General features: G+C 46.3%; 1 protein-coding gene across 1 annotated transcript; it reads right to left on the bottom strand.

Moving 5' to 3' along the window:
• Positions 1-5375: 5375 nt before the first annotated feature.
• Positions 5376-23545, bottom strand: LOC135389876 (zinc finger protein 14-like). Its single transcript, XM_064619907.1, has 11 exons — positions 23419-23545; positions 19547-19778; positions 19001-19180; positions 18529-18684; positions 14075-14584; positions 13298-13417; positions 12646-13161; positions 11229-11339; positions 10527-11045; positions 7980-8087; positions 5376-6551 (listed from the first exon to the last, which is right to left on the bottom strand). The coding sequence occupies exons 2-11, from the start codon at positions 19760-19762 to the stop codon at positions 6012-6014; spliced, it is 2976 nt and encodes a 991-aa protein (XP_064475977.1). The 5' UTR covers positions 19763-19778; positions 23419-23545; the 3' UTR covers positions 5376-6011.
• Between the last annotated feature and the right edge of the window lie 694 nt (positions 23546-24239).

Below are 24239 nucleotides of genomic sequence, written 5' to 3'. Positions count from 1 at the left end.
CCTCTTTTTTTTTTTTTTTTCAATGATGACGCATTAATCAATCACCTAAAACGTTTTATTCGCAAATATTAATCAATATTATCATCTTTATCAATATTAGCCGTATCCCACGCACCTTGATTTGGAAATGTGAAGGTATACTTTGTAATTAAAAGTAATTGGAGTAGGTTTACATGTCAGTGCACTACACATGCACTACAAAATGCACTCAGCTCTTCTGCATACCAGCCTGGCACGTCGACACACATGAATGAAAACAAAAGGAAAGAAAAGAAAAGCCGGTAGCTTGGGAGGATCCCAGTAGTTGGTAGCTCAAACTCTCTGCTATTTCATTGGGCACGCAAATCCACGTGCCACCGCGGGGCACCATTGAATGAGGATCGTGCACATAACGTCACGCACGGCCTTTGAGTCACGTGACATGGGAAAACATGGGGATGCGTCACAACCATCATATTGTGGACTGAATGAAGTATAGCACCGTTTGTTTTCACAATTTCCTCTCGTAATTTTATTCATACCGCAACAATTCACGGCATGGCATGCCTTCCTACTATGACTCTGGTGCTGCAATATGTTTTCCAAAGTCACGTGACCAAACGTGACATCTCTACACAAGCCTCATTGAACCGTATGGAATTCGCTATATGTTGCCAAGATACGCTTCAGACGGCCGCGTGAATATGGAAAACAGATATGTTATCTGTTTACTGGTGAGTCACGGAAACAGATTTGTCCAAACCAGAACTTCTGCACTTCGCAGGTATTGAACACGTGATGAATTTGAATTTGTTAAGAACTAATTAATATAGCACTCACCCATCAGAGTCCTGCTGTAATACAAGGGGCACGGCACGACAACTGACACACTCTGTACGCGACACAAGGGTAGCCGGAGGTGCAACTTTTTGAAAACCGGTTCCATCCCACCTGTTCCCTCCCTACTATTCCACGTTTTGCTCGTTCTGTCGCAAGGTCATTCCTCAGCGTTGAAAGCAAGGAGAAAGGAAACATACTGAAGAAGGCCTGAGGGGAGGGGGGGGGGGGGTATATTTATTAGACGAAAAGGAAAAAAAAAAAAAAACGGGGAAAGGTCAGCCAAATGGGACGTCATCTTGCTATTCCGGATATAAATAAATAAATAAATTTAAGAAATAAGAACTAAATAGAAAGAAAAGAAAAGAAGTAAAGAAAAAAAGAAAGGAAGCAAGGAATATGAAGTAAATAAATAAAGAAAAAGTAAAGACACAAGTAAAAGTAAATAAAAGTAAAAAAGTAAATAAATAAAAAATAAAGTTCCCCATTTTGCTTATTTTGTCGCAAGGTCATTCTTCAGCGTTGAAAGCAAGGGGGAAGGAAACATACTGAAGAACAAGAGATAACAGAGATGGTAGATGGTGATAACAAGAGATGGTAGAGCCCTGGACCGGCAATCCAGAAGATGTGGGTTCGATCCCTACAGCTGGCTAACCTTTTCAGTGACTTTCTTCTTTCATACTGAAGAACTTCAGGCCTGAGGCTTCGTATGTGTGTGTCCTTTCTAATGTGTTCCAGTCTCAGAACATCAATTGTCTCATACTGAAGAAACCACCGAGAGGAGGGATGTTCGTTGTGTTTGTCGCCTTTTTTCGGCAGAGCCCTTTCGGCTGCCTGTATTTCGAGTCACACGGGTTCCGCCTCTGGTAGGGTTGCCACCAGGCCGGTATTATACCGGCACGGCCGGTTATTTGCTCCCTCTGCCAGTTGCCGGTAGGAAGGTGATACCAGCAGCCTTTTGCCGGTATTTGTGGCTCAAGACCTTTCATATGGGCTTTTGCGGGGTTTTCCCTTCAACATTCCACTACAGCTTGAATAAATCTGGAGCATAGACCCAACTCCGCAGTCACCAGTTCTTTCCTTAGTTATTCATTATTATTACACACAGGAACATATGTTTCCTCGTATCTCTCTCTCGTTTACTATGTGTGCTCTTCCACCCCTCACCCACTTCCCTTTCCCGCGAGCCATTCCTCCTTTCCCTCTATTCCACCTCCTCTCCCTCAGCCGGTATTTTTTCACTACGAAAGGTGGCAACCCTAGGCCCTCTGGGCGAACGTGTAATCTGTCACGTGTGAAGGTCGCTCTGCCCGCACGGCCGCGCTGGCCGCTGGGGATTCATTCTCGCTGCGTAGAGAGATGTGCAACGTGAACGTGTGCACGTACTTTCATGAGGTAAATGTGTTGCAAATAAGCGTGAGGTGTAAGTACTGAATGGATGTTATAATAGACAACTGTATTTCGACCTCTGATTGGCTAGATACCTCAAAAAGTGGATGGAGCCTCCGGTATAGGGATGTCCCATAAACGACCAGACTCCCTTTCAATACACCAGCCCCGCTGCTGTCTTATTGGATGCCGTCAATCTTTCCCTCCTGGAGATACCATTCGAAAAAAAAGGGGGCCCTGTTCTCATTGCGTTTGTCTTCTAAACGGTAGAGTTGTGTGCACTATTGTTTGAATTGTACTAGTTGAAACACGGACTCCCAAATTGACTCTCATTTTTTATCAAGTTGTTTTTGCATTGTAGTGTCCTTTTAACGAAGTTCGAGAGTCCTTTCTTTGTATCCCTTTTGTAGGACAATGCACCGACCAATAAAGTCGGCAACGTCGGCTCTGGAGAACTTGAATTCATTGAAGGTCCGCCGTGCCCCCAAGGTCTTGTCCCACGGGTGCTCATCTTTGCTTCTACGCCCTGAGAACCGGGATTCCCGAGATCCTGGTCTCGGAGATGACACGTCGGATTTCTCTTTTCGAGCGTTAATTAAATAAACTCAGCCCCCCAATGTCACTTATTTACAGTGGTGTGCTCGTGAGGCACATATAGGCCACATGAAAACGTCATTTAGAATTGCATTTTTTTTTCTTTTCTTATCCCCCCCTTCTTAACGCATATAATGCATGACCAACAAACATCGTCGTTACAGTCGTTACAAGCTAACGAGTGGCGGGAAACTGAAAAAGGCGGGCGGGAAATTTAATAAGGTGGGCACGTGATAAAACAAGTGCACGGCGCTCTTCGCGCGATACGTGAAGGCCGTGGTACACGTCACGCGCCCACCTTTTTGAATTTCCCGCCACTCGTTAGCTTGTAACGACCGTGACGACGATGAAGCGATTAAGCCCCCTGGACTGCTAAGCTTCGCGCCACTTTCATCAACCTGTCACTCGGATGTAGATGTGTAGAAAACCCAGCAGCCAGTTATGAAGTTTGAAAGGAAGTGCGCCAGGACGAGACCCGCAGCTATTTCGAACAGAGACTGTTCTTCTCGTGGTGGTTATTCTAATGATATCCGAGCCTTCATGTTCCTCAGCCAGGTATTGACTTAAATGTTTTTTCGCAAATGTCTATGCGCATGCGCGTGGAGGCACCCTGGAACATTCTCTCTTCTCTCGAAAGATGGAGTTTTACGCATCATATTCTTTAAGAATGCACATGAGTCTGATTTGAACAGCGACCAGAGGTGTTTCCCAATGAGCCGCCAGCCATGCAGCGATATAAGAGTCGCATTCCGAGGACGATGACATTACCTGGATGACGCGCTTCTTGAGCCTGTTCAAACTTCCCAATATCCTGATCTGCTTGGGGCAACCAGGAAGACAAACAACAACTTCATGTTGTGATCCTGAATGGAGAGTTGCATCGCCAGGGTCGGTACTCTACCTCGTTGCTGGTGGTGATGTGAACACTATAGGATGCGGTGAAGGATGGAAACGGCGGTTGCTGAAAAGACAAGGGCTGTGCGTGTTGGACACTTTGATTTCCGGTCGCAGATTCCACCAGCGCACCCTGATAGCCACCTTCTCTGGCATTTGCAGATCGAAACAGAAACCTCTTTATCTTGATGAAGATAATAGGAGTGTTTCACGGCCACTCCGTACCCTATCTTACTCTACTCCACCTTATTGATGGAGGTAATTTGATGGAGAAACTATATTGAACTGCACTTGAAGACAGGAGGAAGGTTCTGAGAGTCTACCAGATGCTATCAGTGCGGTGCTGTAGAAGATCTCGAGCACTTTCTTCTTCGTTGCCCACACTACAACTGTACACTCCGGATCTCTGACTGAGATGGGCCACGCCCACTTGTGCGCGTCGCTTTTCTCCTCTGGCCTACCGCCAGCGCCGAGAACCCTGTGGCCGTGGCTGGGCTCTCGCCCTCTCTCTCACTAAAAATTTCTTGGTCCCAAGCTTGGAGGATGGAAAACTAAGGAGGGAGCACGACCGTTTCTTTCCGAATCACAAAAGTGTAGTGGAAGTGACGACATATAGTACGCATCATGAGGACGTCATATCGATCAGGTGACTGGAGGCAGCCAATCTGCGGTGAGACTTCGCCACAACTGGGACAAACAAACCGGGGCAGTTGCCGGCGTGGATGGCGTTTTGTGGCGCCCGGCGAGATGCTAGAGAGCTGGGAGAGGACAATTGTTTGTCCCAGTTGCTTCTCACTGACCCAAACTTCCGGAATCTTGCAAAATGACGTCACACTCCCTCCTTATTTTCCTTCCTCCATGGTCCCAAGCCACCTTTGTCTTGGTCCCTAGCCACCCTTGCCTTGGTCCCTAGCCCTTGTCTCAGCCCACCAACACTCTTCGCTCAAAGATATCTTGAACATTCTAGCTACCATAGGACTTCGTTCCTTATTGCCAAGGAGCTCATTATTTCATTTCCCACATCACCACCAGCAATGAGGTGGAGTATCGTCCTTGGCGATGAAACTCCCCACCCATCTTCTCTCACAATAAAATTGTTGTTTGAAGGGCTTGCGATATGAATGCTCTGAACACCCGCCGTACCCGCCGGATCTTGCTAACAAAGGTCCCGTATAAACCTCTACCCGGGAAACGTCATCATGACGTCGGTAGACAGACTGAAACCGAAACAGATCGAAAGGGAAGGGTTCCACGAATGTTCGCTGCCTCCTATTGAAAGACAAGTAGAACCGAAGCTCGCGTCCCTTTCAGAGAGCATCGTAATCCCCTCGAAACCGTGGTTTACGAGCGTGACCTTATTCGCAGCTAGCTTCGAGCATAGTTCAAGTCTACCAAACTAGTGGCGCTGTCGAACCCTATGACGTCATTTGTTTACAAACAGGGACAGGTCTACTGTCCAGAAGTGCTGCGCACTGCTTCAAGAGCACGGCGCTGATGGGGTGATGATTTCATGATGGACCGTTTAATTTGTCTGTGAATAATTTGCATATGCATATGGCGCAAAAAGGTCCTTGCTTTGTGGGACCTGTAGTAAAATCAGCCTTCGTAATGTACAAAGCAGCAGATAAAGAGTACTGTACGTACAAACATTTTGCCAGTGTGAAGCAGCAAGTTCCCTCCTTCCCGACAAATAAAATTGCAGTATGCCGGTACATGTATAAGGAAGTTCCAATTTTATAAACGTCATGAACAGTGTTTGCCTTTGTAGGTAGTCGCCTGGCACATGCTTCGCCAGTTATCCGAGCACAAAAATGAAAAAGAAAACGTTGCTGTCTTTGTAGTCTTCCTGAAAGAGATCCAGTTTGACTTGCGTTTGTCTAGCACGTTGTTTGCCCCATAGTTTGTTGCGTATTTTGTCATGCACTGACGCACACTGCACACTTGCCAGCTTCTCGTCCACGTGTTACCTTCGTATGTCTGGTGCATATCTGAAACAACGTAAGATGATCTTTGATACACTGGACCATTCCTGACGCGGACGTGTATTCTCCCCGTAGAAATGAAGCTTCGTGCTGTACATGTGTTCCTCGCAGCAAGTATTCGTAGGTTCCTCGGTATTTCGACGCAAGAGACGCGGCAAGTTCTCAGTGCGTGTCCCTTTGCCACACACACCTGGCAGTCTTGGCATTTGTACTCTCGTTTCTTGCTCAAGCGGACGGACACGACGAGACTTCCTATATATGGCAACTGGACGCGCTGAAATAATGCGGGGGCTTCACGCCACGAGAAAAAAGGGGAAAAAGGGGGAAAAAAGGATATTACTTGGAGTGTCCCACTTGGGTTCGGCGTCTCTTATTGCGCCCAATATGATCAGAGGGACGTTTCTCGCGCTCATGTACGCGTTTAACGTGACCTTGTAGCCGTGAGACGCAGATGTAGCGACAGCTGCACTGTAGGCACGCATACGGTTTCTCGCCAGTATGTTGATGGTAGTGATGTAAAAGCGACTTCTTGAAAAGAACTTTGAAGCAAACTTCGCACCGTTCTCTTAGGGGAATGCCAGCATGTTCCTCCACGTGCTCATTATAAGCTCTGCTGTAGATAGTCTTGAAGTTGCACTGACTACATTTATAGATACGGGCGAACGGGCTGTGGGCCCTCCTGAAGTGAGTAAGGAACTCTGTGCTACTCTTGAAGGTATGTGGACAGTTTGGACAACTGAAGGGATGAGCATCCGTGTGGCAGCCGTAATGGCGGCGAAGGCTGGCCATGTTTCTTTGGGCTTTACCGCAAAGGAGACACTGGATGCTCCCATCTGCCAAGCGGCAATCGTCAAACCATCTCAAATCCTGAGGTACCTGCGTGGGATAAGAAGGCCTACTATTAGTTGCGGACGCTCTGGCGTGTCAACTACAAGCAGGATACATGTGCATGTTCACGTAATCATATTTCGTCACGTCAGTAACTGTAGATGCTGCCAAAACTGCCTGTAGTCCACGACCAAATCCGTCCTATCAACACGACCCTGTCATAGAAGCACTCCTCCACGTTTTGGACGTCCTAGCACTTGGTCTTCACTCAAGAGACTCATTATCTTGTTTCATCTTAAAAGTGAGACAACAGAATCAACTTTTATGCAAATAGGCAACGTCGTGACCACGAGGGCAACGTCACGGCTGAATGCGCGTCCTGGGCCGACGTGTAAGGAAACTGTGCCGATATATATCTGAAAGCGTCTGAGGAAAACGCAGGAAAAACGCCAGACAGCACAGTCACTATGAGGCCGACAACGGCGAGTTCTTTCACCAGCACCACCAATACCACACCAATACCATCGTGACCACGAGAGCACCTGCACTCTAAACACAGAACTTCATGGCATAGCACGCTGACGGCCAACCACTGTACAGAGATCGATGCCTTTGTCACTGTTGATTTGCTGAAAACGGGAGAATGAGCCTTTTCGGGACACTTTATACGTAACTACGTAAGTGTCCTAAAAAGACGTGAGCCTCCCACTTTTAGGGAATCGACAGTGCGTTAAATGCATCATTATGTACCCATGGTGGGCCCTCGGCGTGCTATGCGGTGAAACTGTGTTTCTAGAGTGTGTGACCTTGCTCGTGACACTGTGAGAGCTCTCGTGACACATATGCTTCACAAAGCAAAAAGCAACAAAAAGCGTACGAAAGTGACACTTGAGCAGAACGTCACTTATTAGCAAAAAAAAAAGAAAGAAAGAGAAAAAGAAAATGACGCTTGCAACGCGTCACGAAAGTGTCACCGTTGTTAGAGTGTAGAGGACAGAAGCTCCGCAGGGCAAGGTATTCACTGGGTTCCACGTGGAACCCAGTGAACCCAGTGGAACCCAGAACCCAGAACAAAAACGAAAACGGTATGCCGCGGAGTAAAGAAGAGAAAAATGAAAAGCTAATGAAATGGTACATTCGGGTGCTGGCGTTTTTGGCATGCGGCACCATATGCAAGAGAAGTCATTTTCTGTCAATTTCATGAGGGAATTCATGTTTTTGTTCTTTGTTCTTTTTTTTTGTGTGTTTCTTTTTGCAAAATGTGGAATCCTAAGTCTTGTACAGCGAAATAATGTTGATGTACGCACATTACAGGATCGTGTATGCCCGTGCATCCTGCCCGTGTGTCCTCAGTGGCGATATGAAGCCCCCCCCCCCCCCCCCATTCATCGTCATTAAAATAAGATTGGTTTTGTTTACCCCTAAATGCACCGCAAACCGAGTTGCATAGCGAAATAGATTGATGTCAGTACGTACAGGATCGTGTATTCCCATGTGTATCCGCAGTAAATTCCACAGGAGGAATGTCTTGCCGCAGACGACGCATCGATTATGTAAGCCTGGAAGGCCGGTGCTTGGAAGAGACTGAAAACGTAAAGTAAGAATGAACCATTTTCAAGGTAAATCGCCTGCAATGAAGCACTCTGTATGCGATTCTTCCGGAAAATCAACCGAAAACAAGCAGACAGACAGTTGATGTTGACATCATGCTCTAACAGCTCAATAGTTGCTTGCTAGCCCAGCAACTACTGATGACTATACCTAGCCTACTATAACTATACCTAGCCTACACCTAGTTAACTCATTTCTTTTTAGTCCCTGCAGCGTTGTGAGAATGAATAGTATAGGTTTCCCGCCGCACTTGACTGAGCAACTGCGCAAGCGGGGATCACTGTTCGACAGTTACGTAAATATATAACTTTCTGTGTTTGCAGAAACCGTAAGCGCGCGTTGAGTCGTAAACTGTGACAAAAGAACAGGAAATGAAACCTATCGAACGGATGAAATTTCTGAGATGCTTTATCTACTGCTTTATAGTGCGTTTAATGTCATCACTCATGGCTTCACATATATAACGCGCGCGTTTGCTGCTGAACTGACGTTGGCTCAATCTCCTGTGCACGTCCATAACATACGCAACGCACCTGACGAGCCCTTCACCCTCATATGCCTTCAACTCGCAGCAGGCATCACAGGCCTTTTAGGCCTCGCGAGCCGTTTACTCTCATATGCCTTGCACAAACTCAAACTCAAACACAAACTCAAAGCCTTTCACAAGTTGAAGGGTTGTGAGGACTCCAATGAGTTGAAGACAAATGCGGGTGAAGGACTTGTGAGGCCCGGCGCAGGACAGTAAGGCCTACTACGAGTTGAAGGCATCTGAAGGGAACGTGAGGCCTTGAAGGGTTATGAGGCCAGCTATGAGTTGAAGGATTGTGACGGCAATGCCATAGGGCGGGGTTTTATGTCATGAGTTGCAGGTTTGGGAATGGAGCCCCTTTTTCACCTTGCCATACAGCAAGGTGAAAAGAGGCGCGTACTGCTGATGGAAGCGTGGTAAGGGTGAATGAAGGATCCAGCTAGCCCAGCAGGTTAGCTGAGGTGAGCGAGGTGGCAATGAAATGCCCACCTACAGGGTGTCCCAGAAAACGTGTCATTGAATTATAATAAAAAAACTACACCACGAAGAGTTATGCGGTCAATGGCATTTGTTCTTACTGGGTTTTTGCCACCTTCTCGTGTGAATGTCGTGTAACGTAAGTTTAATTATGTAAATTTTTGCGAGCGTCAGTCGAAAATTTGCCTAGTAAAGGTCACTTTTTTACCCCACCAATGTGAAGAGCGTGTCTAATTTAGTCAAATTAATGACAATTGACAGGGATATTCAGAAGCTATCTCATCGGAAAAAATAGCCGAACATCATGCGTTACGGGGGTCGCACAGAATAGCGCACGATGAATTTTTCAGCGCAATCTTTGTCAGTCCGACGAAAGGAGGTTGGAAACCCAGCCCTCCCCGACGTTGCAGAGGGAGATAAAACAGGCACGGCTTATCACGTCTGACTTTCGCTGGGATAATGCTTTCCCTCTCCCAATTTAGGAACTGTTACTTTTTCTACTATCACTCTGTGGTCTGGCTTCGGAACCTCCTTTCGTCGCACTGAGAGCGATTGAGCTCAAAAAGTCATCGCGCGCTATGGTCCGGTGCTCCGAAAAGCATGATATTCGGCTATTTTTTCCGATGGGATAGCTCGTGAATATCATTGTGAATTGTCATGAATTTGAGTGAATTCGGCACGCTCTTCATATTGGTGGAGTAAAAAAGTGACCTTTACTTGCCAAATTTCCGAGTTCAGTTCGCAAATATTTATGTAATTATACTTGGAGATCATGACATTCCCATGAGGAGGTGGCAAAAACCTAATAAGAACAAATGCTGTTGACCGCATGATTCTAGGTGGCATAGTTTTTTTATTATAATTCAATGACACGTTTTCTGGGACACTCTGTATACACTGCACAGACGTCTCGTAAGAGTACCAACTGCTTGCCTCGCGTCCTCTTGGGTAATACGTCGTGTGCGTCGGTACACACCACGTGCCACATGCATGAGCCTTTCTGTTTTTCCGAGATTCTTTCTGTGCTGCGTTAGAGTGCCTTTAATGTCATCACTCATGGCACTCACGGTCGTAACTAGTCACGGAAAGTTTTTCTTCACCCGACAGAGCGCTATAACCTCCCTAGCTTTACATCGCGAGTTATTGTCGTTATGCTAAACTGCATTACAAACCATTATGCGCAATTCGAAATCTGCATCCTCATATTTCCTTAGGAGTCCAACGGTTTTTATTTTCTGCTCATTTCACTAGCAGGTAGAATAGAACGTGTGAGAGAGAGAGGAGGAGGAGGAGGTACCAAGAAAGAAATGAAGGAAGGAAGGAAATAATGATCGCGTTCTGAACACGCACATACAAATGATTTAGAGCTCAGGGCTCCGGGCGACAGCATTACTGATAAGCCTTACCTGTGCACGCCTCTCGGGTTTCCCATTGTGAGAAGCAAGTGCGCTGCTCTCATGCACTTGTCTGACATGGTGTTTCAGTTTTGAGGGCCAGACGAAGCGGGAGCCGCACTGCTGGCACACATGCGGATTTTCGTCTGTATGCCGGTGATAGTGACGTACAAGCGCGCGCTTTGAGAAGAACTTGAAGCAGACTTCACACCGCTCGCTTTGGGAAATTCGGGAGTGCTTTAACTTATGCATACGTAATTGACGACGGCTGTAGACAGTCTTGAAGTCGCACTGGTTACATTTATAAACCCGGGCCAGCGTAGTGTGCGCAGTCCTGAAGTGCTTGAGGAAATACGAGCTTGTCTTCACGGCAAGCGGACACTTTGGACACTTGAAGATGCGAACATTTGTGTGAACCGCATAATGCATGCGAAGACCTGCCATGTTCGGTTGGATTTTACCACAGACAAGGCACTGGAGGGTCCCATCCGGCAAGCGGCAGTCGTCCAGCAATCTCGGATCATGGGGAACCTGCAGAGATGCCGAAAGCCCATTAAGTTGCTCCGTGTAAATACACCAACAATTACGGCACTCGATTTATTTTGTGGGGCATAGTTGATCATATTTTATCATGTTAATAATATTTTGTCATATTAACTCTAAATGTGCCAACTCTATAATAGCTCCTTGGAAGGTGTTGCCAGTACCACGTACCGGATCGTGTGTTTTCATGTGCTCCCGCAGTAAATGCCATAGGGGGAATTTTTCGCCGCAGACGATGCACTGATTATTCAAGCCAGGTAGACCGACGTCCTCTCTGCGTACCTGCAAAAGGAGCAGAGTTCGAGGTAGCTAGCTACAAGTAACTCGTTACTGTAACTAAGTTCCTTTTTTGGGTAACTTGGAACTTGACTCGGTACTTTTGCGCCGTGGTAACTTTCAGAGGAACTCGTTTCTTTTTCAGGTAACTTTGCCAAAAGTAACTTAAGCTAAGTTCCAAGTTACTTTTAATTCGCTTTTCACTCACGTCCACATATTTTCTTGCTTTCTCTCTGGTTCCTTCACTGCACTTTTTTTTTTGCCATAAAACGTGATATTCAATCAATGGCAACATTCTTTTCAGGAAGTAAGGTCCGCTGCCATTAAAATGGAGCTGAACTATTGTTCGCCCACAGGCAGTAACATGCAAAGCGTTCGAATAGACCTCTACCAGAGAAACGTTATCATGACGCTGGTAGACAAATTGAAACCGAAACAAATTGCTGGGTTCCACGAACGGGTATTTTTTCGCTCCTTCCCACTGAAAGGAAGCAGGACCGAAGGCCGCGTCCGTTTCAGGGGCCATCGTAATCCCCCTCAAGACCGTGGCTTCCAGGTGCGACCTTGTTCACTTTGAGCTTCAAGCCATAGTGCAACTCGACCAAATTTCTGGCGCTATCGAACACTATGACGTCATTTGCTTACAAACGGGGGGAGGTCTATCGTTGGACGCAAACGAAAACGATCTAAGCGTGTAGCGCTCCTCCGCGGGCAACTCAAGGTGTACCGCAACTGCTCACGCGCGCCGCACCTCTGTAGCGCTATTTTGCGTCCGAAGTGACTTCGAAATAACTCGTTCTTTTTCTTAAAGGGACGGTCTCGTACCACTTGCCCCTTTCATAAAGTGTACCATTCGATTGCCCTTTGGTGAAAATGGAATACTGCTAATTTACTGTTACTGTTACTGCTAATTCTAAGTTAATCTCTGCGAGAAAAGTAACCAATTACTGAGTAATCGATTACTCCAAAAATTACTTTGACAGTAAAGTAACTGATTACTCGAAGAATTACTCAAGAAGTAACGCAAATAGTAGTAACGCGTTACGCACAAGTCTGGACTCACATGGTGACTACCGGGAGGATAGGCGGAGTTACCCCACGCGCGAACACTGAAACTTTACAAGACCGACAAACCGACAAGACAAAACCGACAAGAACAAGAAGGACCGTAGTAGAGACCAAGGGGGCTCTGGATGTTTTGTAGGCGGACATAAAATACGACACAAAGGTAGTGTAGTTTGTGAATCCACACGTGGGTACAAAAGAGAATTCATAGGACATGCACAACGCGATTAACTATGGCAAATCTCACCAATGGTCGACGCCTCTTGAGTCCCGTACGGTGAGTAGCTCCTTTCTCGTTCCCGTGCACACGACGGATGTGGCTCTTTAGATCTGAGGTGATGAGGAAGCCAGAGCTGCACTGTGAGCACGCATACCGTTTCTCGCCCGTATGTCGGTAATAGTGACGTAGCAGGCTCTCCTTTGAGAAGAATTTGAAGCAAGCTTCACATCGTTCTTTGTTTGTGCCGGCATGTATCGATTCGTGTCTGTATAAGGTTTCCACGTACATAGTCGTGAAGTCGCACTGACTACATTGATAAGTCTGCGCCAGCGCAGTGTGGGCCCTCCTGAAGTGGTCGATGAAATGCTGGCTTGTCTTCTGAGCGCTAGGACACTTTGGACAAGTGAAGACGCGAGCATTTGTGTGACAGGAGTAATGGCTGCGAAGAAGGGCCATGCATCTTAGAAATTTACCGCAGACAAGGCATTGGATGGTCCCGTCCGCCAAGCGGCAATTGTCCAACAGCCTCGGATCTTGGGGAGCCTGCAGAGGTAAGAACGCCCATTAAGTCGCTGTCTGTATATCAATCGAGAATTAGGCCGCTCGCTATATTCTTAGGACATTGTTGATTCGGGGGTAGCCGTGTTGTTCTTTCAGAGATACCGACAGCACAACATACCGGATCGTGTGTTGCCATGTGCGTCCGCAGTAAATTCCACAGGGCAAATGTCTCACCACAGACGACGCATCGATTATTCAATCCTGGTAGACCGTCGTCACCAACAGCCTCTTTACGTGCCTGTAAAGTAAGGATATAGCATTCTCATTGTAGATAGTCTGAAAGAGTACACTTGTAAGCCAGGGAAGTCACGAGACGTCGAAGTACGGAACGACGATCTCCTCACAGCAGCGCAATAAGTGTCAGTCTCCGAGACGAAAGAGCTGCTTCTGCGGCGCTGTCGGCCTGTTCATTCCCTTCGACACCGCAATGGGTTGGAACCCATTTGAGAACCAGCCTGTGCACCGCTTCGGAGACAATGTTGTAAGCCATTAACACATCCATTATCAACGGTGCGGATGAGCCTCGGATGCCAGATTGATTGATCGATTATTTAAAAGAAAACCAGGGAGAAATTGAACTTGTCTCCTGACTAGTTCTGCTACTCCCAAAACAAAACAACAAACAACCAAAACATTCCAACAAACAAACAACATTCCCCATCCCCAACAATTAGTGTGTTAATACACTAGGTGCAAATGAATAAATATCACTAGAACATGCAGAGAAACAGATACACACTGCACTACTACACTACTATACAAAGATACACACACTACAAATACACACTAATACACACTACAAACGTCACGTACCTCTGCAGTCGCGGCGTGAAAAGCCATGCGAGCTGGTATATAATATAGCACATGACAACATTATTATACCAGGAAGTCTCACCTGCACTAGACGGCTCTGGGGTCCCGTATGATGAGACGCACGTTTTTCGCGCCCGTGTACTTCGCGGACATGATTCTTCAGCCCTGAGGTGGTCACAAAGCCGGAGTCGCACTGTTTGCACGGATAGGGTCTCTCGCCCGTATGTTGGTAATAGTGACGTAAAAGTACATGCTTTGCTAAGAACTTGAAGCACGCTTCACAGCGTTCTTTAGCGGCGATCCCGGCATGTTTTAATTCGTGGTGACGTAAAATATTGTAATAGGCAGTCGCGAAGTTGCACTGACTGCATTTATATCTCGGAACGTGGGCATTCCGGAAGTGCATAACGAGGTTTCGGCTTGTCTTGTAGGTGCCCGGGCACTTTGGGCAACTGAAGATACGGTCCTTCACGTGGGCCGAGTAGTGAAGGCGAAGACGGATCATGCTTCTTTGGACCTTGCCGCAGATACGACACCGGATGGTGCCGTTCGCCGAGCGACAGCGACTGAACCACTTCGTATCGTGAGGAACCTGCGGAGATAAGATAAGGCCCGTTCAGTAAACTGCTTCACTAATAATGAGATCACATATCTGCGCTCACGTACAGTGAACCCTCGTTATTACGACCATGGTCATTCCTGAAAATGTTGGTCATAATGCGGAATTGTCATATTAACGAGGGGATTTGCAGAGGTTTCCTTTCCTTTCTGAGGGCCACCGGCCTCCTTCACGAACTGTAGGGATTTCCTTCCCTCATCATCCTTTCATATGAACCTTTTTGGAATGGGGTAGGGTCCTGCACTCAACGCAGGGAAACATCCCACATCATCATCATCATCATCACCCATTCATCTATGCTGTTGTTGTTGTTGCAGAGGTTTCACTGCATTGTTCCCCAGGAGTATGGTCGTAAAGCGCGTATGTCAGATTATCGGGGGTCATATTAACGAGAGTTCACTGTATATACATATGTACTTTTATATGTATATATAGTTCTGTATCAGCGACACGAAACAGCTGTGGCTATGAGCGGCGTACAGATGTGGACAGATGGAGAGAGGACAGCACATGCTCGGGGTGTCTATTTTTTGCTGCACTAGATTTTTTAAATCCATGAGCACGCAATATTTGCAGTTCACCAATAGCACAAGCCAGGCGGACATACTCTCGAGAAGAGTTCGTAACGGCAAGGCTAATAATACGAGACAATTCATTAATTAACTCTTCTATTGAGGCATTTCATATTCCCGTCCCTATTTAAGGACTTTAGTGCCTAAGTGACAAAGCAAAATATATGGGGGGCAGTCCACCCTGAAAGCTACGCTCTAAAAACAGAACTTCACCGCATAGCACGCTGTGAGCCAACTATTGCCACGAATGATAGTGTTATCACTTTCCGATTCGAAGAGAGAGGTGGGCGTACACCTTTTTTTGTGGCAATTTGGATATATTGCCACAAAAAGGCGTACGCCCCCGTCTCTCTTTGAATCAGAAGCGATAACTCTATCATCCTTGGCAATGGTTGGCGCACAGCGTGCTATGAGGTGAAGTTCTGTTTTTAGAGTGTACACTGTTAAAACAGAACTTCACCACATAGCACGCTCCTGGCCAACCATCATTCCGAATAATATCATTCTGTGTCATGATTTGTTCAAAACAGGGGGGAGGCGCCTATCTGGGACAAGATAATCTGTCCCAGATAGGCGCCTCCTCCCATTTTCAACAAATCAATACACACAATGATATCATTCGGAATGATGGTTGGCTATGAGCGTGCTATGTGGTGAAGTTCTGTTTTAACAGTGTATATTCTACTTCAAAACACCCCGAAAACCACACTCTTAGAAATGAACTTCACCGCATAGCACGCTCCTAGCCAACCATCATCTCGAATGATATCGTTATCTGCCCTGATTTGCTGAAAACGGGGGGCGTACGCCATTTTGTGACAATTATGATCCGCATAAGTGTCACAAAAAGGCGTACGCCTACCGTTTTCAACAAATCAGGGCACATGGCGATATCATTCGAGATAGCGGTTGGCTAGGAGCGTGCTATGCGGTGAAGTTCATTTTTAAGAGTGCAGGAGCGGCCGGTCACGTCCCATTTCGCAAAATGCGGATTTTCAGGTGTAAGAAGGTGAGACCGGTTGCCTGCCATTAGGTGAAATGGGACTGTCGTGACATCTCATTTGGTGAAACTGGACAGCTAACAAGTGGGTGTTCTCATATATTAATACCCCAAGGGCCCCTTACAGACAGTTCTTATCCCTGATTGACGTTAGCAGGGATCGGCTCCGCCCATGTGCGCGACTTATAAAGTTCTAGTCAAGTGTTGCAGAAACAATAAATAAATAAATAAAAAGCAAGGCGTCCAGAAGGACCAAGCGATGCGATTCTGCATCACATCCAGGCCCGTGTGAACGCCCCTCTTGGATCTCGAACATTTGCTCTCTCACCGGTGAGAGAGCACACGGCTACATGCCTAATCTAATGCCTAATGCGTATCTTAATGAGTATCTAGTCACGGGAAGCACTAAAACTGCGTCATGCCTATACCTGAAGCTCCGCCCACCTTTTTAGCTTACTGATCAATGACATCCTGAAATATGGGAAACTATCCATCAACCTGTCCTTGCGATTTGTCCCCCTATCCAACATGGGCAGCGAAATCTCGGGTGGCAAGTGGGTTGGATACCCTTCGCGATATGCGAAACTAGTGGATTTTTGGTGCCAATTTGATAAACACCACCTAGGCTGGGCGAAGCACGACGGGAACTGTCTGCTTCCGTCGTTGTATCGTTGCCGGCAGAACTATACCTGCTTGTACACATTCGCTTGTCGGGACGATTTTCTAACGAGAACGACAGAATTGAAAAGGCGCGAATCATCGCTTTCGTCGCCATTTTTGGGTGGCAGTCGGGTGTCATGGCGGCCCCCGTGGTAATAACTGAACGAATCCGAGGCACGCAGCTCTGACAGGTCCAGCCTCTTTTTTTTACTCTCCTCGCAGTAGTCAGATTCCCTCTTAATACACGGCTCTGTCTCCGAGGCAACGCTTGCGCCATGGCACAATAGATTTGTGCAGTTGTTGGGCCGTCATTTGCGTTTGGTCTCCTTACTTCTCCCTGGTGGTAAAGCGATGGTTGGTCCTCACTGGCGCGTTTTGACGCACACGCATCCGTCATTGCTCAACGCAGCGTAATGCGTTAACATGTTCTCAATTCCACGCGCCTACGTCGACGAAGCGCACCCACGTGGGTCCAGCGCGTGCCCATGCAGCACAGACGAAGGCGATACGGCTGAACATCGTGTTGAAAAACCGTTTTGTTTGTGTGTTGTGGTGCCTCGATATGAAAGATCCGGAAACGGTAACACTCAGCGATGATTTCGCCGCCGTTCTTGCCGCCTATATGAAGACGTCTGACACAATAAACTGGCCCCTTGTGGCCCAGTATTCCTCGGCAGTGCTACTCTTGCAGCAGAAATTGAAGGAGACGAGAGCATGCGTTTTCACGCTACACTGCCTTTTTATAATCTAGCCTGGTCTTGTCGCCTTTCAATTTCTCCGCAAAGCATTTATTGTACTGCAACGCCTGCGGCAACGCCAGACACACAAAACCACATAACACTGCTCCGTTGGCTGCCATTGCTGTTTGCAAACCAAGTACAAACTGCGCATGCGTTGGGTTCGCCGCTCTTTTCTTTCTTTCATGATGGGAAATTTTAGGAGAGGTCAGCTTAGACAAGCTGACCTCTCCTAGATTGGTCTCCTTGCAGGGTCGAACGCACTTGTGCCCGGAAATGTTTAACCGCCGCGAACTATTACACGTCCGTGCGTGGGAGCTCTCAGTCATGGTAACTGACGGATACATGCACATGCCTGTGCGTCGAAACGTATGAGTGAGGATCAACCTTCACTGTGAATAGACGATACTCTGTTTACGAACATGTGACGTCACGAAGAGTCTGGTTCAAGGTTACGTCCTACTGTGGTGGGCAAGAAGCCGGGAAAACGCGTCGGCTAATGTAGATAGGTAGAAATCCAGCGAACCGGTAGAGATGTAGGAAGGGAGTTGCCTCAGGACAGAAGCCGCCGATATTTCGAACAGAGACTGTTCTTCTTCTGGGCACCGTCCTCATCATTGGCATGGTATTTAAAGGGTTAGGTGTTACGTGTTTAAAGGTTCATGCGAATTGTGGGTCAACAGCCCCTAGGGAGGCTGTGGACCCACAATTCGGTGCCCAGAGGAAGAACAGTCTCTGTTCGAAATATCGGTGGCTTCTGTCCTGAGGCAACTCCCTTCCTGCATCGGCTGATAGGTTGATAAACCTAATAGTCCCCACCAGCCTGCTTTGTGCAGTGGCAGTATGTAATCAATGACGAAGGGGTAGCCCACACAGACCTAATACGAACCTTTCCTGCACAACTCGCATGTCCGCAAACACAACAGCATATATATTTGAGAAGCTTACCAGGTCGTGTGATGTCATGTGTCTCCGGAGTCGGGGCCAGGAATTGAAGACAACACCGCAAACAACGCAACTGTTTCCAAAGCTAGATAGTATCCTATTATATGACTTGTTACCGGTAGCTCTTGCACTGGATACCACAGGGGATGTCCTAGATGTCTGCAAGGGATAATTCTTGGTAACGATATACTAACGTCACGAGGCATGATCATGAGTGAGGTATTTAATTCTTGAGGGGTTTCTAGGGGGGAAATGCATAAAATAACAAAAAAGAACAGGAAGATACCGGCTTGTCACAACAGGCAACAAAAATTTACTTGTAATGTTTCGACGCCTTGCGGGCATCCTCATCCGACCAGGGCAAACAACAAACGGGAACCAGACTTGTATACCCCTATACCCCTCCTGACTTTTAGACTGTGCTAATTTTCGTTAGTATAGTATAGCAGTTGAGCTATATTGAGAAGCAACCTACCTCGAGACAGGCAACGCTGTGCTCCATCAGTTGGTCGTTACTTTCGAAATCCGAATTGTAGCAGAGGCATCTGTGGCCGCCTGCAACGTCTTGCGGCACTTCAACTGCCACGTCTGTAGTTTCGGTTGCGACGTCTGAACTGGTAGTCGAGATGTCTACGTTCGCAGTCATGGTTATCTCCTGATGACGGGAAGAACGAGGGATAGAAATGGTAATGAACTCCAACTTGAGCTATACCGAAGATAAGAACACACTCAGTCGCCACACGGAGAGGGAATATTGGTGTAATACTATTGGTGTATGCGTCGAAGAGGAAAAATATAGATTACTTTTCCCCTGGAATGTAAAGACCAGCCAAAAAGGCTCGATTTCCGATGACCCTCTTTCTTGTCATGTGTGCAGCAGCGTTTCTCAGGGTTACCATGTATAAGTCCATATCCCATTTCTTCGTCTTTCCCTGTTATGAGACTCCCTCCTGACTTTTAGACTATGTTCAATTGCATTACGTGTAGTATATCTGTTGTGCTATGCTGAGAAGCAACCTACCTCGTGATGAGCAACGCTGTGCTCCATCAGTTGGTCGTTACTTTCGAAATCCGAATTGCAGGAGAGGCATCTGTGACCGCCTGCAAGGTCTTGCTGCACTTCAGCTGTCGCTATTGTAGTTCCACTTTCGACGTCTGAAGTGGTAGTCGGCACGTCTGTGTTCTCAGTCATGGTTGTCCCCTGATGACAGGAAGAACGAGGCGAGGAAATACTCATGGAACTCCAGTCTGAGCTAGACAGAAGATAAGAACAAAACACTCAGTCGGCACTATCTATGGAGAGGGAATATAAGTAGCAGGGCCAGGACCCTGTGTTTTCGGGTTTTATGATTTTTTTTTTAAATCGGGGAGGGGGTGAAAACCAGGTTTTATTTCAGTAGCCGTAAAACAGGGTAAAATCGAGCGCTATTGGGCGGGAAAATAGATTTTTGGGTAAAAAAAGAAAAAAAAAAGCATGAATAGCAAGATATCGTTCCCCGCATTTTAGATAACATGAGATGCGGAACAGCTGTGCTGCGTGTCCAATGCTTTTTATTGTCCACTGCCCTAATTGGTGACTACATCGGCTCTTTGTAAGTTCATTTTCGTGGTTTTTCGGGATTTGCCCGAAGTGACGACGATGCAGATCGGGGGTAAAAACGGCATGGAGAAAGAAAAGTGAAAAAAAAAGGAAAAAAAGAGTGAGGCAAGATAGCTGGTGCACACCCGAAAATGGTGTCACTTCCCTGAGCTCGAGGCAACACAAGAAGACAGGCAGACACTATACGAAGCGGACAGAAGAGGATCAATTAATAGAAGAGGACAGTGTGTGTGAGTGACTGAGTGTCACTCATTGCTTTTATTGTAGATAGCCATTTGTGTTTCTCTAAGTGATCTGAGTAGACGGCTCTCGAAATGGGTGCCTAATTCTCCATTTTTTTTCTGATCAACTCAACTTAACTTAGGATCAATTAAAAAACTCAGTGTGCGATGGATACTTTTTAGTGGAGAGATCTGCATTGCATACGATCTATAGATTAAGCTGTATGGCTTGTTTTGGGGCGTACTTAAAAAAAAAGTAACCGAAATCCGCGTTGTAAAATAAACTGTTGTAAATAAATGTTATCTGACTATAAAATGCACAGTGGCGGGCGGAAATCTGCCCAACAGCGCACATAGATTAACCTGGACATCAAAATGTCAACGCCGAACTTCTATACTAACCTCATAGTTAACTAACTAACGTGCTATTTTGTCATGTACGCCGTGCAAGGCTATATACCGGCTGCTAAAAGTTAGCTTTTGTTCGCTAAGACGACCTGGACAGATATCGGAAATCCCGGAATTTCAGTGATAAAATTGTAGCGTTTTTAAAGACGGGAGGTGTCATATTACGAAGCAATCGAGCCTTCTCCTTGATTATCCCGTGAATTTCAAGATCAGGGATCTCGCCCCCGGGAATACCGGGGTCCTCCTCTGGTTTTGAGTCTGTGCTGTTCACTTCGTAGAGACCGGCTGTTTTGCCGTGTCGATTCAAACGCGAGGAAACGATGGCTTTATAGTGTTTACATTTGGATTAGACAAAAACAGCGCTTCGGGTCGAAGCAGAATTCCGTATTCGATCGAATCGCACACACAACTATATGCTCCGTTCCGCGAAAAAAATCACATGGCCTATGGGCATATAGTAGAATGCCACCCAACGCTCTGCCCTCAAACTTGTCACACTTGTAGATAGCTTTTAACTGCCATGTTCGCTTGTTATCGTCATCCTACTCGCTCTCTTATCCTGGTCAATCTAATCGCTCATACCTGTAGATAGGTTTTAACTACCACACACTCTCTCTCACATCATCTTTCCCATAATCATCTCCGACACACTCACCATAGTTTTGGCGCTCTATGGCCTTTGTTGCCTTTGTGCCATTAAACACATAATCAATCAATCAATCAAACCTGTTTTGCCCCTTCCGGACATCATATGGGACTTCGATCAATGATTGTGAAGGAGCTCATTATTTCACTCCCCACAGCCAGGTATGGGCATAAATACTTTTCTGTAATATCTAAGTACTTGATATAAATCCTTTCTAAGTGCAGTATTTAAATACAAAAATACAAATTACAGTATTTAACTACCCGAAATACTTTCATAAATACGGACATTGAATAATGAAAGTAATTAAGATAAATATAGACTGCATAATTGTTTATAGAGTATTCAAACAAACTGTTGCTAGGGAAACTAGGGAAGCAAGGGAAGGAGGCTAGCTGGCGTAGATCCACGAGGAATACCGAGAGACAATTCGCGTTGTCCACTGAGAACTAGCGTACGTGTGCCGTCTTCCGTCTCCATGTCGCTCGGCCCTCTTCATGCATGTTGTAAAGTAACAGCATTCCTTCGACGTGGTGATTTTATTTATTAAACGATTAAATTAGATGATTCTATCGCCCACCCAGCTCCAATTTGACCAAATGGTGTCGATTCAAAGATATGAGCTTCACAGGAGCTGAAGGACAAGATCCATCCATCCAGAAAAACCTGTAACGTCTAAACATTTGTCCTGGGACTCTTTGTGAAGGTTCACAGATAATGACTCATAGTTGGTACGTGCCCTATTGGTAGAAAATTGATTTCATTTATTAATGACACAAGGTCAGTATCCATGAACACCCCAAAGGAAACTTCTAATAGTGTACTAATCCTTCAAACTGGGTGAATAACCTTTATCCTCTAAGCAAGACCTCCGTCACGACAGTACACACAGCGGTGAAATGCGGAAACATACGCATTTGATGTATTTGCAAAGCACTCAAGCAAATAAATACGCAGAAACAGTACTTGAATAAAACTATGGGGGTAAATACTGACTGGGGCTGACTGTAGTGACGTCGATACTCTGAAGCGAAGCTTATTGACTCTTGTCGTAACAGGGGGGGGGAGGAATATGTTTAATGCAAAGTAAGAAAAAAGGGAAGGGAAAGGTTAGCCACAGGCTCTATTCTGTGTCTAGGCTGCAGAGAAACTATCTAACCCCACTCTCTCTTTTAACATTTGGCACATTTATCAATGGCCGAAAACGTTTTATTCGTAAATAACAATTAATATTATCTATCTATCTACTATTAGCGATATCGCACGCACCTCGATTTGGAAATGTGAGGGTATAGTTAGTAATTAAAAGTAATTGGAGTAGATTTAAATGGAACGTAGGCTACACGTGAACGACAAAATGCGCTGCTCTGGCAACAGGATCCGGAAAAACTGTTCCCGTAAGAAATTGCACATACCAGCCTGGCATGTCGACAGATATGATAAAGAAAAAGAAGGAAAGAAACAAAGAAAAAAAAAACAACAAGAAAGCTTGTGGCACCATTGACTGAGGATCGTGCACATAACGTCACGCACAGCCTTTGGGCCACGTTACATGGGAAAACGTGGGGATGCGTCACAACCGTCATATTATATAGGCTGAATGAAGTATAGCAGCGTTTGTTTTCACAATTTGCTCTCGTAATTTTATGCATACCGCAACAACTCGCGACATGGCATGCCCTCCTACAGTGACTCTGGTGCTGCAATATGTCTTCCGAAGTCACGTGACCAAACGTGACGTCGCCGCACAAGCTTCATTGAACATCGCAATTCGCCATATATTCTCGAAGATACGGGAGTTCCTGTTCCGCATGTACACAGCTGCACGCTTGACAACAACAACAACAACAACATGAATGATGCACGCTTGAGACTGCCGCGTGAATATGGGAAATAGATATGTTATCTGTGTACTGGTTAGCCGCCGAAACCGATTTGTCCAAACCAGAACTTCTACACCTAGGTATTGGAACGTGATGAATTTGAATTTGTTAAGAATTAATTAATATAGCACTCACCCATCAGAGTCCCGCGGTCATACATGGGGCACGGCACGACAACTGACACTCCGTACCCGACACAAGGGTAGCCGGAGGTGTGACCCTCTGGAAAACCGGTTCCATCCCATCTGTTCTCTCCCTACTGTTCCCCATTGTCCTCGTTCTGTCGCCAGGAAATTCTTCAGCCTTGAAAACAAGTAGGAAGGAAATATACTGAAGAAACCCCGGAGACGAGAGACGTTCAAAACAACGAGATTTGGCCGTTCATTGTGTTCGTCCCTTTTCCTTTTTTATTTTTTATTTTTTTGTGTCCCTCGTCCCGGGGTTTCTTCGGTATGGATCTGTATCATCAGCAGGCTTGCTTTCTAACTATTCTATCAGGGAAATGAAAATTGAGAAGGTGGCGCCGCTGTTGTTTCTGCTGTTATCGGGTAGGGAAGGTTAGCCTTCCTGATGGAGGCTTGCTGTTTGTTTCTTAATCACGAAAGTGTAGTGGAAGTGGCGACATATAGTGCAGGTCATACGGGTCTGGTGACTGAAGCCGACCAATCTGCGATGAGACGTCCATACATATACAATATCGAGCGGAAATGACGTCAGTGTCCTCGCTTCCGTGTCGAACGCCTCACAGATTCCGATAGGCAGGTGCTGGGTTCCGGCAAAACGACCTCAGAGGAAATGGTCCCGAACGGAAAGGGCGGAAAAAATGGTCCCGCGTCTGGAGTTCCTGTTGCTTGCGACATAAGCAGTGGAAAGAGAGCGCAGCATATTGGTTAGTTTATTAGTAGGTTAGATGAGTTGTTGATATGTCGAGGTTAGCCTCAGTTTGCGGTTGGCAG

The sequence above is a fragment of the Ornithodoros turicata genome, chromosome 3 (assembly GCF_037126465.1).
Source record: "Ornithodoros turicata isolate Travis chromosome 3, ASM3712646v1, whole genome shotgun sequence".
NCBI classification, from domain to species: Eukaryota; Metazoa; Arthropoda; class Arachnida; order Ixodida; family Argasidae; genus Ornithodoros; species Ornithodoros turicata.
Note: the sequence above shows the minus strand (reverse complement) of the source record. Positions and strands in the feature narration are given on the sequence as shown.